At 49.8% G+C, this 16,806-nt stretch overlaps 1 protein-coding gene across 3 annotated transcripts in view; it reads left to right on the top strand.

The window, feature by feature from the left end:
- Capzb (capping actin protein of muscle Z-line subunit beta) overlaps window positions 1-16,806 on the top strand; it is a 122,942-nt gene that overhangs the window by 82,235 nt on the left and 23,901 nt on the right. For all 3 annotated transcript variants that reach the window (XM_042688637.1, XM_042688636.1, XM_042688639.1), the window contains exons 3-4: window positions 5,547-5,668; window positions 10,146-10,259. In XM_042688637.1, the coding sequence (XP_042544571.1) occupies window positions 5,547-5,668; window positions 10,146-10,259 (236 nt within the window). The remainder of the gene's footprint in view (window positions 1-5,546; window positions 5,669-10,145; window positions 10,260-16,806) is intronic.

Here is a 16,806-nt window from a genome sequence, read left to right as displayed (position 1 = left end):
CTTCCCCCCTGCAAGCTGTAAGCTGGGCTCTAGGCAAAACTCACTGGGACAGGAGGGGCAGGGCCAACCCTTCACATGTATTGGGGCACTAGTGCCCCCCGTGTAGGTGTTGAGAGCTTGGCTTGAATCTCTCCATCCAACTTTAATTTTGGGGACTGAAACGCCACGCCAACTCATGTGAGTTAGTCTCTCTCCCGGAGCCCTATCTGCAGGAGTGGTCCTGATGAAAGTACTAAGAGCTTGCTTCCCACTGAGATAGACCTGGGCTTCAGGAGGTAGGAACTGGATCCGGGCAGCCCTAGCTTTCCACACTTTACCATCACCCACCCACACATAAGCACTGGCCACACTCGGAATCACTGAGGAGAGACCTCGCCTGCCACAGACGTGAGTGCTCCAGGGGGCTGCAGCATAGACCTGGGATCGCCTCTGCTGTGCTGTGTAGAAGAGGAGGGAAGGCCATGCTGGACCTCACCTGTTAGGCTGATTGGGGAATGGAGAGACCTTCTTGGGCTCGGGATGTTGGGGTGTTAGGAATAAAGACACCAACTCAAAAGGAACAGAGCCAGGCAGTTTGTTTCTGCAGAAGGGCACACCATCAGCCAGAAATCTGGCAAGCAGGCACACAGAGCTGGCACATTGCTCCCCTTTTGTCCCCAGTGCAGCAGGCCCCACCCCGCTGTGATTGGTTAGTTTGAAGAGGTTAGGCTGTATCCAGTGTACAGTTTTACACAGCTAGTTACAAAGCGACCATTAGAAGACTTTGAGATAAGATTTAAGGTACACAAGCAATCTCAAAACAGCTCTGCTACTTGAGCAATCTAAGGTGTGTCTTAATCCCTCTTCAAAACATACTCACACCCTCAACTACTTTCTTGAACAGTGAGGTGTGTCTTAATTCTGCTTCCAATTTGGAACAGCCAGTTAAGACAACACCTTACATTTCAAAAATCCTTCCTTATCCCAAAGCATTTCCTTGCTAATATTGTCTTAGCAGAATATAGCTAGAGCAGAGCTACAGGGGCAGAGCTGGAACTTTTAAGCTGACCACTTTGATAGACGAGGCCAGATAGGTGGTCTCAGAGATAGGGGAGCTGAGTTGGCCTGCCATGGTGCTGCGGGCAGTCCTCAGCAGTGAGTTCAAGACACTTACAGCCTGTGAGTTTGCTGCCTCTTAGGAGACTAGAAGACAATAGTGTTTTACAGCCTGTGAGTTTGCTGCCTCTTAGAGACTAGAAGGCAATAGTATCTTACAGCCTGTGAGTTTGCTGCCTCTTAGGAGACTAGAAGGCAATAGTATCTTATAGTCTGTCCTCCGAGGCTAATTCTCAATCCCAAAGCCTTCCTGGCAACTTAGAAAAACATCTGTCCACCCAGGAGATGAGATACACCCCTGGCGGGGAAATAGTTAATTTAATTAGGCTACTCTGCTTGCTTGTCCCTCAGGGAGGACTAGCATTAGCAAGCCTTATTTGTGCCTGCGTTCCGACATAGTGACTATAATCTCTTAGTTTGTATCTTCTTGTTCTGCCCCTTCTTGGCCCTTCTTTTACAAAGTAGTTGTAGCCTCTTATTCCTCCAAAAGACAAAGCTTTTGAGTCTAGAGTATAAATGGCTGAGAGCAAGTCTGAGAACTCTGTTATCTCAGGAATGGTTGGGGACTTGTCTAGGTAAGGAAGTAGAGAGGAGACTTGTTTCTTTTCTTTTTTCCTTTTTCTTATTGTCAGTCCTGGGGCTTGAACTCAGGGCCTGGGCATGGTCCCTGAGATTCTTTTGCTCAAGGGCTAGCACTCTACCATTTGAGCTATAACCACTTCCAACTTTTCCTGTTTATGTGGTACCAAGGAATCAAACCCTGGGCTTCATGGATTGCTAGGTAAGCACTCTACCACTAAGCCACATTCCCAGCCCCAGACCAGGATTTGAACCAGTGTTTGATTTCACAGCTCAGGGTGCTGTCTCTGAGGTTTTGTGCTCAAGGCTAGCTCTCTGCCACTTGAACCACTTCCAGCTTTTTGTGTTCATTGGAGATAAGAATCTCACAGACTTTCCTGCCTGGGCTGGCTTTGATTCTCAGAACTCATCATCTTGAGTAGCTAGAATTACAGGTGTGAGCCATAGTACCCCACCTCAACTTTCTTTCTCTTTCTTTCTTTCTTTCTTTCTTTCTTTCTTTCTTTCTTTCTTTCTTTCTTTCTTTCTTTCTTTCTTTCTTTCTTTCTTTCTTTCTTTCTTTCTTTCTTTCTTTCTTTCATCGGTCATGGGGCTTGAACTCTGGGCTTGGGCGCTGTCCCTCAGCTCTTCAGCTCAAGGCGAGCGTTCTACCGCTTGAGCCACAGTGCCACTTTAGGTTTTCTAGTGGTTTATTGTAGATAAGAGTCTCACAGACTTTCCTGCCCAGGCCGGCTTTGAACTGCGATCCTCAGATCACAGACAGGCGTGAGCCACCGGTGCCCGGCCTTTTTAGAGAGTGAAGTTTGGGTCCTGGGAAAATCGAAAGAACAGGTTGTAGACAGAGCCCCCTGCTGGCCAGTGGGCACTGTGGCGCCCAGCATGCTGGAAAGTGAGCTGTTGGGTTGTCGGGGGAGGGGACTCTTCCCAGCTGTGATTTCACCAACATTACTCATCTGTTTTTGATTCTTATCTCTGCAGTGACGGGCTTTTGGCCAACAGGCAGATCAAAAGGTGGAGTGTGTTCATTTGGCCATTTTCAAAAAAAGCTTAAATATAAGGGTGCACTTCTTCAAGGCACTGTGGTTAGATTATCTGCGGTGCTGAACGGGTCTGGCTTTTGTGCTTTTTCTAAAGGGTTCATCTCAAGTTTCTTTTTCTGGTTGAACAATTTTTTTCAACATTAATAACTAATGGAGAAGAGGAAGAGGCAAAGTAGAACCATATGGCGGCACGAACACAAACCTCACTGTGGCCGGAAACTTCTGATTTGTATCTCCTTTCATGTGATCAGCTGTGGGGTTAGATAGTAGGGAAGGATTTGCTGTGGGCAAAAGCAAGACCTCGCAATACTTTCTGTCTCTTGTGCCCTTCCTCAGATGCTGGCTGGGAACTGCGTGGCTTTGGGCAACTCATTGCTTCTCTCCTCCAAAACAACTCTGTGTGTCGAGCTGCCTCAGCATCAGAGGTGAAGTAGGCAGTCGTGAGAGGTGCTTGGCCCTCGTCCATGGTTACTGCTGCTCTGAGATGGAGCCTCCCTGTGTCACGTAGGCTGGTCTTGGGCTTAAGTGATCCTCCTCCCTCAGCCCTTTATGTAGCAGGGATTGTTAGGACAGTGCCACTGCTGCCCAGCTAACGCAGTGTCACTTTGTTTCTCTAGTTCTAGGGATTGAATCCATGCCAGGCAAGTGGCGGAACTACCACTGAAACCATGCCCCTCATCCTTTTAAAAATTTTGTTTTTGAGATAGGGTCTCACTAGCCTTCCCTTGGCTAGCCTTGAACTTGTCCATCCTCCTGCTTCTGCTTCCAGAGTAGCTGGGATTATAGGTGGGCACTTCATACCTGCAGTGTGCTTGGCCTGGTGCCTCCCACATGCTAGATCAGCACTCTGTGCTAGCTACATCCCCAGTCCCCTCATTTTTTTTTTTTTTTTTTACTTTTTCTTTGGGTCCAGTCGTGGGGCCTGAACTCTGGGCCTGGGCGCTGTCCCTCAGCTCTTCAGCTCAAGGCTAGCACTCTACCACTTGAGCCACAGTGCCACTTCTGGCTTTTTTTTTTCTTTTTGCTTATGTGGTGCTGAGGAATCGAACCCAGGGCCTCAGGCATGCAAGGCAAGCATTCTACCACTGAGCCACCTTCCCAGCCCAGGCCCATCATTGTTAGAAGGGCATTGCTGGTGACTTTCTAGTCCTTGACCTTCTTCCTCTGGTTTGTGCGTCTCCTGGTCTTAATGTATTTTACTCCCCTTCCACCTATCTGTCCAATGGCCCCCTGGGCACCTGTAAGCCAGCTTGAAGGTGTCAGAGGGAAGACCACAGCAATTCCTACTCTCTAGAAGGTGAGCCATGCTCCTTGGTGACAGAGAAGTCAGTGTAGCCCTGAACCTCCCAGAGGCACTGTCCTGGCCAGCCACTGTCCTGTTAGTTATTCTAAGTCACTAGGATTTAAGTTTGACCCTGCCCCCACCCAGCAGCCTGGATCAGCCTTTGGTAGCTTCTGCTGCTCCTCGCCTGAACAGCCTTAGGGGCCACACTGCCTGTAACCCAGGGTAGGCTCGGCTTTGTTTGGCACTATCCTTGTAGTTAAATCACTGTGCAAGCTCATCGTCTACGAGACTTACTGTGAATTCCTCTGTTGGTTTTATTTTGTTTTGCAATACTAGGCTTTGAACTCAGGACTCGTTAGGCAGGCACTCTACCACCTTCTGTTCTTTTTTTTTTTTGCTTCTGTTGAATCTAATAGTGTCTTGTATCTTTCTCCTGGGCTGGCCTAGAATGTGGTCCTCCTAGTTACACTTCCTACATAGCTGGGAATCATAGGCATGCTTTATTGGTTGAGATAGGGTCTTGAAAACTTTTTGCATAGGCTGACCTCAAATTACTGTCCTCTGATGTCCACCTCCTTTGTAGCAAGTATTAGAAGGATGAGCCACCTGGCCTTCTTCCATTGTTCTCACAGTGATGTGGCCAGAGCACAGGGTGAACTAGAAAAGAGCCAAGTCATTGTCATCTTTGCCATGCAATTTACTTTTCCCACTGGGAAGGATACTTGCAGTCGGCAGCCCCTTGCCAGGCAAATGAGATGTTGAGACCCCCACAAACCAGGCCACAGGCAAGAAAGAGCCAGCACATGCATAGACTTGGAAATGACTGAAGCCCAAAGGAATCTGTTGTTGAGAGGACTGCTGTCCCTTTCTGGAATCTTCTGGTGGAAATGTGATGTTTTGAGTTTGGAGCAGGATGCTTCAGCCTGCTCATTTGGGGACCGTGGTTGGAACTGGCAGTGTATGGTGTGGGGTTCAGCCTGCCCTCACTCCCCAGCAGGACTGCAGAGGTGAGCCAGCCCAGGTCTGCTGTGGAGAGCTGGTGAGCAGCTACCTTTGCAGCTGCTGTGGCTGACTCTACAAGCCAGCCTGGTCATGCTTGGCCAGAGGCCTGGAAAGTGCTGGAAACTCCACCCAGCATGGGAGCCTGTGGGAGTTCTCTTGCATGGATGGCTTATTCTTTCGAGTTCTTTGAATTCCTATGTATTTGAAATGTTTGCCTTCTTTTCGGGACTTGAGCTTGTCCTCTGCCCACTGGAGACCAATCGCAGGCACATATATATTCAGGTTTATGAGACCACCCTGGCGGCCAGGTGAGAGCTGCACTGGAGATCACGCTCTGCCGTAACCCAAGACCAGGTTTCTTTATAGGGCGACACACAGGGTGTTGGGCACATGTGGTGGGGGAGGGGGAAGAGGAACAAGCCCATAATTTTGGCAGGGCACCAAGGGCCAGATGTTAGATATACTGCCCGCCGTTCAGATGACTGAGCCTGAATCTGAGGTGCTATTTTAACCACATTTCTACCTGCTCTTTTTTTTCCTGGCAGGTCCCCAGTCTGTGTGAAGATCTCCTGTCTTCTGTTGACCAGCCACTGAAAATTGCCAGAGACAAGGTGGTGGGCAAGGATTACCTGTTGTGTGACTACAACAGAGATGGGGACTCGTATAGGTGAGCTCATGCCCAGGAGGCCCCTGCCAGCCATTCCCGCTGGCCACAGCAGCACAGAGACCAACCCACGTTCTACTCACCCATCTTTCTGTTTGTCCTTCCATCCTCCCCCTCCTCTTCCTCCTCTTCTGCTAGTCATCCAGCTGGCCTGCAGGTGTTTGGGGAGTGCTTCTCTTAGCACTGGTGATGGAGTCCTCGTGGATCTTAAGTCTAACGGAGAGGGAGGGAAGCTGGTAGCAGATGGGCTGCTCCTTTGCCACATGTATGGTCCTGCAAAGGGCAAAGCACAGCCTGTGCCTGTGGAGGAGATTCTGCATCCACCCAGTTCTGTCAGCCTCTGTGCACCTCTCCCATCTTGCCGTCGCCAAGTGGAGCACTAGTTGACATTAGTCTTCACCTGGGTGATGACCTAGCTATGAGATCCATGCTCCGCTGGCTCAGGGCTTGCAGGTAGAGTAGCACAGTGGTGGTCAGTGGTGTCAGGGTAATTCCTGAAAGTGATACCTGAGCTAGGAAGTTTGCTGGTCAGTAACATATTGCTGACAGCAGCCAATCATTCAGCAGAATGCCCAGTAGCATCTTGTAAACTGGGCACTGTTCAGATTCCTTTTCTAATGTTAGTCTGTAGTTTGATGCCGGGGGAGCAAGCCACCGGTAAGCACTTCCATAAATAAAATAGATTGATTGTGAAAGAAGCTGAGGGTAGGCAGCGAGAGACAGTATAAGTAGACCCAGAAGGCTCTCCTACAAGTGTCCTTAAGAATGCAAAAGTTGGGCTGGGAAGGTGGCTCAGTGGTAGAGTGCTTGCCTTGCATGCCTGAGGCCCTGGGTTCGATTCCTCAGCACCGCATAAACAGAAAAAAAAGCCGGAAGTGGCACTGCGGCTCAAGTGGTAGAGTGCTAGCCTTGAGCTGAAGAGCTGAGGGATAACGCCCAAGCCCAGAGTTCAGGCCCTACGACCGGACCCAAAAAAAAAAAAGAATGTAAAAGTTATGTTAGAGGGAAGAGTTTTCTGGGCTTCAATTAAGGCCCTAAAGTGGAAATGAGCTTGCTGGTGTTCAACTATATTAAAGAGGATGAAGTCAGAAGCCTGGTAGGGAAAGCACATACAGCCTTGAATTCCAGGTGAAGGTTTACTGGAGTAAACTAAAGACATGACACATGGGGTGAACTGGAACTGGACAGCACAGCACGGGCCTCAACACATATTTAAAAGGTCTGTGATTCTGTGTGTGCATGTGTGCGCACACTTGCTCTACTACTGGAGCTTAAACTTAGGACCTGGGTGCTACTCTTTAGCTGTTTTGCTCAAGGCGGGTGCTCTACTTTTGGCTAACTGGAGATGAGTTTTATAGCCTGGTCTGGCTTTGGGCTGGGATCCTCAGATCTCAGCATCCTGAGTAGCTAGGATTATAGGCATGAGCCAACAGTGCCTAGCTTAGTGACTTCTTTTCTTTTGTTGTTGGTGGTGGTGGGCGTGGGACTTGAACTCAGGGCCTGGGCGCTGTTCTGAGCCTCTTTGTGCTCAAGGCTAGCCGTGTACCCCTTGAGCTCCAACACCACTTCCAGTTAACTGGAGGCGAGAGTCTCATGGACTGGCTTTGAACCACCATCCTCAGCTCTCAGCCTCCTGAGTAGCTAGTATTGTAAGCATGAACCACCAGTGCCTGGCAAATAGTGATTTTTCTTTTTTTGAGAGATGACAACATTGTTGTTTTAGAATGGTGTTTTTTCCTACTGTCAGTAGAAGTTAGGTAGGCAATCATAGAGCAGAGACTAGAGTAGAAATAGGGTGCGTGCCAGCAGATGTGCCAGGGGTGGGGTGTGTGTGAGACAGATGTGATTGGTGATACAGGACTTTGGGACATTGATGGAGGGGAGAACTCAGGGAGCTGCTGGTTTAGGGAATCCTTAAGCTTAAAATGTCCTTTAGATCTAAGCAGAGGTGCCATCTGGTGATGCTACTTGGCAGGTCAAGTTGCCAGTGGGTGTGGTCCTTGGGAGCCTCAGGAAGTGAGTACCTCAGCTGTCCTTGGCGGGGAATGGCCTCGCCAGACCTGGGGCCTGCAGAAAGTTTCCTGGGAGAGTCAGTCAGCATCAGTCAGTCAGCATTATCCTCCCCTCCCCTCTGAAAACTCCATTTAATCTAGCCATTCCACAGGAGCCTGTGGAAGAGTGGGGTTGTGCCCATGTCTGTATCCAGGCCTGTCTCCCTTGGGCCTCCAGCCAGGGTGCCTGCACTCCTGAGGTGCCGGGGCCTCAGGGTCCTCTGGGAGCTTTGAAGAGAGGCGCATGAGCGTCAAGCAGAAAGCTTGTCTCTCCTCTCCCCTTGTGGATCTGAGACTTCAAGGTCTTCTGAGTTTTCTCCACACATTTCCATCCTCTGTTTGATCGTTGGCTTAAATAAGATCCTTATGGTGTGATGGTTGCCAGCAGCACGGCTTGAGACCTGTTAGCTGAAACAAAAGGCCTTCTGGGGAAATGAAAGCCTGACTTTTGAAATCTAAACGTTCCTGTCCATCTGTCTTTTCTCAAATGGCCTCCATTTAAGCTCTTAAATGTGTTCTGAGTGCCCCTTCCACTAGGAATATTCTGGGTAATGTTATGATTTTTCCCCCAGCTACAATTACCCTGGCTCCAGGACTAGTGGCTTGAAATGCTGTCTGTCGCCTGTGAGCCAGGAGAAATGTGAGTTACAGGCTTCTTGGAAATTCCAGGCCTGCAAGAGGAGTCTCAGCAGGTGGCCTTTAAATAAGAGCCAGTTGGAGTGGGTCTTCCACCCAGGCCATGGAACTGTGGGACCCAGTGTGCCCAGGAATCTCAAAGAAAGCAGCTGTTGTGAGGCAGGAGTTTAAGCGGTACACTGTGTCTGCACCTTGGCCCCTATTTACTTGGGAATAGTGCCGACAGGTCTGCGCTCTTCAGCTGCACCCTGCATCCTTGTCAGGTCTGGTGACAGGTCTTGGCCCTAGGTAGGGCTTGAACTCGGGGCCTGGGCACTGTCCCTGAGCTTCTTTTGCTCAGGGATAGTGCTCTACCACTTGAGCCACAGTGTCACTTCCAGCTTTTTCTGAGTGGTTTATTGGAGATGAGTCTTATGGACTTTCCTGCCCAGACTGGCTTTCAGCTGCCATCCTCAGATCTCAGCCTCCTGAGTAGCTACAATTACAGGCCTGAGCCACCAGCATCTATTTGGCTTGATTTTTATTTTTGTTTGTATTTTTGTTTTTTTTTTTTGGTCCGGTTGTAGGGTCTGAACTCTGGGCCTGCGCACTGTCCCTCAGCTCTTCGGCTCAAGGCTAGCGCTCTACCACTTGAGCCACAGCGCCACTTCTGGCTTTTTTCTTTTTGTTTATGTGGTGCAGAGGAATCAAACCCAGGGCCTCAGGCATGCAAGGCAAGCGCTCTACCACTGAGCCACCTTTCCAGCCCCCTGATTTTTATTTTTTTAAACTGTATCTCACTGTGTTGCCCAAGCTGGTTTCCAACTCTTGAGCTCAGGCAATCCTGCTACCCCTGGCTCAATTTTGACTCTTTTTTTTTAGTGCTGTGTGTCCCTAAGCAGAAGAAATAGAATGGAATTCCATGTCTGTTAGTGTAGCGCACTCTGTAGAACCCCGTAGGCACCCTGTAGTGGGTGTCATAAAGGCAGACAGCAGTCCTCCCCTCACAGGCTTGGCAGGGTGGCATGTGAGGCGTGAATTCCACAGAGGGAGGAGGCAGCACTGGCCACTGCTGCTTTTGTGGGGGAGGTGCACGGATTTCCGCTTTCTAGCCCTTCTTCGCTTAGTGCGCCTGGGTGGGGTCTCGTGTGAGAGATCAGCACTGACTGCCAAGACACCAGCGGACAGCTTGGCTGGCCTTGGCTCTTTAGATCGCAGTAGCCACGTTTCTTGTACTTGGAGCCCACCTTTTTGCCAGATACAGAAGATTTCCATCCTCCTAGAAGTGTCTGGCTGGCTGCCTTTCCAGAGGATGGACACAGGAGCTTCCAGATGACAGGCACTGGTCCGCCCCCTGCTTGGGCACAGCGCTGCCGCCCGCATCCACGCTCAGGTGCCCCAGTACAGTCTGTATTTCCCAGTGGGGCCGGGCCACTTGGCGACTTCCTTCTTATGCCTTCTTTATCCGCTCCAAGTCAGGAGGGAGAGTGCCCTCTTGGTCACTTCAGGACTGACCCCAGAACTGGCAGCTTTTGGTTTCTCACTGGTTGCCAGGCCCGTGGCGTAGTTGGTGGCCATCCGCCCTGTCTTGGTTTCTCACATGCTGTGGGCAGCAAGTAGTGCTTCATTTTCTGCACAAGGAAGTGAGGTTCAGCGCTAAGGTACTGTCTATATCACATAGCTGGTGAGCAGGGCGGGAGCTGGAAAGTGGCTGTAAGTAGTGACTTTGCCCCTGAAACCCCACACAACTGGAGCCTAGATTCACCACTCACAAGCAGTATCCTCCTGGTGATTCATGGGCTTCCTCCCTGCAGGTCACCGTGGAGTAACAAGTATGACCCTCCTCTGGAAGATGGAGCGATGCCATCTGCTCGGCTGAGAAAACTGGAGGTGGAAGCCAACAATGCCTTTGACCAGTACCGAGACCTGTGAGTTGCTTGCCCAGTGCACCTCAGCGCCTGTGGGTTTGTGTCCTTTGACTCTGGGGCTGCTCCATGATGGAATCTGAGCTGCCAGTGACAAGATGTGGGCCACTAGTTCCTTGATTGGTTAGTGACAGACCGTGTAGTCACAAGACAGATGTCACTGTGTCCCAGTCCATAAACGTAGAAGGTACTGTCAGCATAGCCGCTGTGAGGAAGATTGTCTCACTTCCTCCCAAATGCAGTAGCTACTCTAGTCCCTGTTTTCCAGGAGGAGACCTTGAGGCACAGAAAGGTTAAGACAAGAGGCAGAACCAGGACTTGAATGCCCATCTGTCTCTCCTGGATCTCTGGGGTTTTACTGCGCCTCATAGCCAACTTTGACTGGTGCTCAGGTCCGTATAGGTGGCTTGGTTGCCAGGTCAGGCCAAGTTGGTCTTCGCAGTGTGATAAGGCAGCCTTCTCCAAACTAGCACCTCTGAATCCTGAATTGGCTGGGGCAAGGTACCAGCTCCTGCCATAAGAAAGTGTTTGAAAGTGGCGCTGTGGCTCAAGTGGTAGAGCGCTAGCCTTGAGCTGAAGAGCTGAGGGACAGCGCCCAGGCCTAGAGTTCAAGCCCCACGACCGACCAAAAAAAAAAAACTCCTCAAGTTTCAGGGCTGGGAAGGTGGCTCAGTGGTAGAACGCTTGCCTTGCATGCCTGAGGCCCTGGGTTTGATTCCTCAGCACCACATAAGCAAAAAGAAAAAAGCCGGAAGTGGTGCTGTGGCTCAAGTGGTAGAATGCTAGCCTTGAGCTGAAGAGCTGAGGGACAGCACCCAGGCCCAGAGTTCAGGCCCCACAACCTACAAAAAAAAACCCAAGAAAGTGTTTGAAAGTCTGTTAAATGCTTTTCTGCCTCCTATCACTATATCAGGAGAACGAGCAGTCACCTAACAAATCATTGTCTTGAGGAAAGGCTCCAGAGATATCCTCTAAAACATTTTCTTTTCTTTTCTTTTTTTTTTTTTTTTTTTTGTTGGTTGTGGGGCTTGAACTCTGGGCTTGGGCACTGTCTCTGTACTCTTCTGCTCAAGGTGAGCGCTCTACCTCATGAGCCACAGTGCCATTTCCAGTTTACTAGTGGTGTTTTTTTTTTTGGTGGGGGGGGGGGGGGTCCGGTCATGGGGCCTGAACTCTGGGCCTGGGCGCTGTCCCTTAGCAGCTCAAGGCTAGCGCTCTACCACTTGAGCCACAGGGCCACATCCGGCTTTTTTCTTTTTGCTTATGTGGTGCTGAGGAATCGAACCCAGGGCCTCACGCATGCAAGGCAAGCGCTCTACCACTGAGCCACCTTCCCAGCCCTGTTTTTTTTTTTTTTAAATTGGAGATCAGAGGCTCACAGCCTTTCCTGCATGAGCTGGCTTTGAACCATTATCCTCAGATCTCAGCCTTCTGAGTAGCTAGGATTACAGGCGTGAGCCACCGGCACCCGGCCTCTGAAACATTTTCTTAACAGAATTTCACCTTAAATTAAGTTCTATACTGAAAATGTAGCAAATTTAAACTATGTGTTGCTAATGTTAGTCATCCAGGAACCAAGGGCTCACACCTGTAATCCTAACTACTTAGAAGGCTGAGATCTGAGGATTGTGGTTCTAAGCCAGTCCAGGTAGGAAAGTCCAAGAAATTCTTATCTCCAATTAAACACTTAAAAAAGACAGAAGTGAAGCTGTGGCTCAAGTGGTAGAACACTGGCTTTGAACAAAAGAAAAGCTCAGGGACAGCACCCAGGCACCAAAAAAAAAAAAAAGTTAAATTCAAGGGCCAAGTGTTGTAGTGTTCATGCCTGTAATCCAGGCTACTTAAGAGGTGGAGGTTAGAGGATTGTAGTCCAAGGGCCACCTGGGTAAAAGCAGGAGACTCTTATCTTTTCAGCTCACTGAGCCTTGAGGTAGATGGGATTTGGTCAATTGTAGTTTGTCTACCCCTAGTCTAGGATATAGGCAGAAAAAAGGAAATCCTAGAAATAGCAACTGAACTTAACTGATGGTCAGAAAAGAGGTTTCAGTCTCCACTAGGTAGAACATGGACTGGTCTTCTGGCTAGCTCACAGAAGTTTGCCTCGACTTAAAAATGTCTTTGGGGCTGGGAATGTGGCCTAGTGGCAGAGTGCTTGCCTAGCATTCATGAAACCCTGGGTTCAATTCCTCAGTACCACATAAACAAAAAGACAGATGTGGTACTGTGGCTCAAGTAATAAAGTGCTAGCCTTGAGCAAAAGCAGCTCAGAGGCAGTGCACAGGCCCTGAGTTCAAGCCCTAGGACTGGCCAAAAAAAAAGTCTTGGGAAGCTGGGCACCAGTGGCTCATGCCTGTAATCCTAGCTAAGATCTGAAGATTGTGTTTCAAAATCAGCCCAGGCAGAAAAGTCCATGAGACTCTTCTCCAATTAACCACAAGAAAACTGGAAGTGGTGCTGTGGCTCAAATGGTAGAGCGCTAGCCTTGCACTGAAGAGCTGAGGGACAGCGGCCGGGCCCAGCAAGACCCATAACTGACCAAAAAAAAAAAAAAAAGTGGAGAGACAGCTTGTCCCTTACAGATGACACAGGCATCATGACTGCGGTGACTCACAGAGACCACAAGCATGGGCAGAGACCCAGGATTACGGTCTGTAAGCATTCTCTTTCTTGAACTTTGTCTCGTAGCTCTGTCCACATTCGTGCAAAAAGTAGTTCTTCACTGTAACCACTGTTTATTAGTACAAATGCAATTACAGTGGGCTGGGAATGTGGCTTAGTGGTAGAGTGCTTGCCTAGTATGCATGAAGCCCTGGGTTCCTTAGTACCACATAAACAGAAAAAGTTGGAAGTGGCCCTGTAGCTCAAGTGGTAGAGTGCTAGTCTTGAGCTAAAGAAGATCAGGGACAATGCCCAGGCCCTGAGTTCAAGTCCCAGGACTGGCATGCGCGCGTGCATACACACACACACACACACACACACACCAGCTAGTCAAGAAAAACGCACACAGACACAGACACACACACATACACCAGCTATTCAAGAAAAATGCCCAAGTAGAATTAGTTTCATATTGAAGTAATAATGATGAGAGTAAAATAACAGCAATAATAATAATTACTAGCAAACGTATTATAAATCTACTGTCTTTTCAATCTCATTCAGTCTACCATGGTCCTGTGAGAGGGCCAGCTCTCTGCATGAGTGAGTGGACTGATGAGAAAGGTCAAGTTTGCAAGGCAGGATGTGGTGGAACTAGGTTGTAAAACCACCCTTCCCCCACTCTAGGGTCCAGAACACACGAGCTGGCATTTGTGGGGTACTGTGAGCCATATGCTCACTGTGGGCATCCTACAAGACACAGCCTCATTCACAACCAGCAGACCACCTTCGGGGCAAGATCCAACCACATTCAGTCAAGGGGGTGAGTCAGGCTGGCGGGTGTCGGGATGTACCACCCTTGGTATGCTGGGATGGCTGTTCAGAGGTGGCCAGTGCTGCAGGCTGGCTCCCGGGATGTGTGTCCATGCTCTGTGGACTGAGAGGTGTCACACTTCATGAAGTTGGGGGATCTGGACACAACCTGGCTTATTTGCCCCCTTTGTAGCTTTGGGTGTTCGTTCCTCATGTGCCACCCCAGCCTGCCCTAAGAAGATGCTTGCCTTCCGTCCAGATAAGTGGGGAGTGGGAAGGAAAGTCCCCTCTGGATGTGTGTGCTGTGTTTTCACGTGGGGAGAGCCATGTGGGCCTCTCCTGAGCTGGAAAAGTGATGTGGCAAGCCTCACTCCCTTGTTCTCTTTGGAGGCTACTACATTAAGTGCTTTTTGTTTGTGTGTGTTCTAACTAAGCTGCATGATTAGATTTGGTGAAGAGTTGGATTCTGACTTTTATAGACTTAAAAACATTTGGGTTGTTTCCTCAATAAGGTGACCTTGACATGTTGTCTTACAGTGCATTTAGGGCCAAGCGTGGGATGAGCCTGCTTTTGTGTTTGATTTCTATTCCCCTTGCCCCCATCCATCTTGTCCTTCCCACTAAGGGGTGGGACTTTGCACTCACAGCTCAAAACAACTGTCCCTAAGCTCTCACACTTAGCTGTCAGCCAAGGGAGAGATGCCCAGTGCATAGACAGAGAGGCTCAGAGAGGGGCCCCAAGTGCTTAAATTGGCCTGGGACAGCCAGTGACATGGCCCAGCACGGTCTTCTGTGAGGAGCTCTCCCCAGCTGGCCCATGTGGGATCAGCTTCACCACTCTGAGCTAAAAATTACGGAAAACCAATCTGCTTTATGTTTTCTAGGGGATTTGTTTTCAGGATGTTACATTTTTAGGGGGTCAAACTGGGGTTTGAACTCTAGGCCATGTGCTTATTAGGTGCTCTACCACTTGAATCACAAGCGTTGCCTTCAGCTGTATCTGCTTTTGATTTTGTTTCAGTTTCTGTTTTGTTTTGGGCTGGTCCTGGGGCTTAAGCTCAGGTCCTGGGCTTGTCCTTGAGCTTTTTTTTTTTTTTTTGCCAGTCCTGGAGCTGAAACTCAGGGGCCTGAGCACTATCCCTGAGCTTCTTTTGCTCACTCTACCATTTGAGCCATAGAGCCACTTCCAGCCTTTTCTGTTTATGTTGTGCTGAGGAATTGAACCCAGGGCTTCATGCATGATAGGCAAGCGCTCTACCACTAAGCCACATCCCCAGCCCTCCTTGAGTCAGTCCTCCCCCCCCTCCCCCCAGCCCACCCAGGCTACCACTCTACCACTTGAGTCACAGCTCCACTTCCAGCTTTTTTTTTTTTTTCCCTGGTAATTTAGCAGAGATAAGAGTCTCACAGTCTTTGCTGTCCAGGCTGGCTTCAAACCATGATCCTCAGACTCAGCCTCCTGAGTAGTATTACTGGCACGAGCCACTGGTGCCTTGTATGCTTTAGTTATTTTATTTCATTTTTACAAATGAGGTGGCTTCACAGTCTCTCTCTTTTTTTTTTTTTTTTTTTTTTAGCTTGGGCTATCCTGAACTGAATTCCTCATATTTATGCTTCCTGCATAGCTGGGCTGACAGGTGCCTGCCACTACATCTAGCTTTTTTGGGAGGAAGGGGGGCTGAGCTAGCCTCAAACCATGATCCCCCTGATCTCAGCTAATGGAGTGGCTAGGATTGAAGGCATGTGCCACAGCATTCGCCTTCCTTCACCTTTTTCTTACTCTAACCTCTCCGTACCCTGCTCCCCTGCAGACTTTCCCATCCTCAGAGTAGTAGTCTGAGGGTGGGGTGGTGGATCCCGAGCTCTTTTCCCTCTAGTTTTGGGATAGAGACCTTGTGTGTCTCTGAGGCCTTGATCCTCGAGTATCACTGGCCATTAAGAGTGTGACACTTGAGTTTTCTAGATTGTTCCCTAGGGTGGAAGAGCTATGCCTCTCTCTCTTTGACCTTTGTACCCTCCCTGCCATTGACCCATGACTCACTTATTGTCATCCTATGATCAAAGCCACAGAACTCTGTCTTCCTTTCATGCTGGTGAATAGGCTTAGGTAGAGGTCTCTGTGGCAAGGAAGTTCATCCCACCTGACACCACCTCAAGCCTGCCAGGCCTCCACATGCAGGGCGTGAAGTGGCCTGTATTCCAGGCCTAGTGAGAGAGCCCCCCCTCACCTCTGCTAGAAAGGAAGGATGGCTGAAAAGCCACCGCCTCCAGAGCACAGTGGGCATCACTGTGCCCAGGGCCAGGGAGCCGGGCATGTGTGGAGAACCCCTCTACATCCTGTGCTGATCCAGCCTAGACTCCTCATGATGCTCACTGCATCCATCAGATCCCTAAAACTGCCCAGACTCCAGCCACATGGGGGGATGCTAAGCTGCTGAGAACTTGGTTGGAGCTTCCTTTTTGTAAACGAAACTTCCCTTTGTAGTGGGAAGGCCACTTTGGATTTGCTCACAGGGGACAGACACACACACACACACACACACCACACACATACCAGGAAACAAGGCCTCCCCCACTTGGGGAGGCACTGGCACTGGCCACTTTGGATTTGCTCACAGGACACATACACACACACCAGGAAACGAGGCCTCCCCCACTTGGGGAGGCACTGGCACTGGCCACTTTGGATTTGCTCACAGGAGACACACACACAGCACACACGCACATACACCAGGAAACGAGGTCTCCCCCACTTGGGGAGGCACTGGCACTGGCCACTTTGGATTTGCTCACAGGACACATACACACACACAGCACACACACACATACACACACCAGGAAACGAGGCCTCCCCCACTTGGGGAGGCACTGGCACTGGCCACTTTGGATTTGCTCACAGAACACACACACACACACAACACACACACCAGGAAACGAGGCCTCCCCCACTTGGGGAGGCACTGGCACTGGCAGTGCAGGTGTGCAGGCGTGAGCAAGGCCAGCGGACTTCCCTCTGTGCCTGCTGTGAACCTTGTGGCCTTGTCCTTGGTCCATGAGCTCTTTAAAGATAAGTGGAGGAACAGAGCAGCAAGTTGCAAGCCCAGAGCTGAAATGTGACCCAACACACAGCTGGCCCTTC

The sequence above is a fragment of the Dipodomys spectabilis genome, unplaced genomic scaffold (assembly GCF_019054845.1).
Source record: "Dipodomys spectabilis isolate Male_0828 unplaced genomic scaffold, ASM1905484v1 ptg000118l, whole genome shotgun sequence".
Taxonomy (NCBI): domain Eukaryota; kingdom Metazoa; phylum Chordata; class Mammalia; order Rodentia; family Heteromyidae; genus Dipodomys; species Dipodomys spectabilis.
The sequence above is the reverse complement of the archived record's forward strand: the minus strand, read 5'-3'. Positions and strand labels throughout refer to the sequence as shown.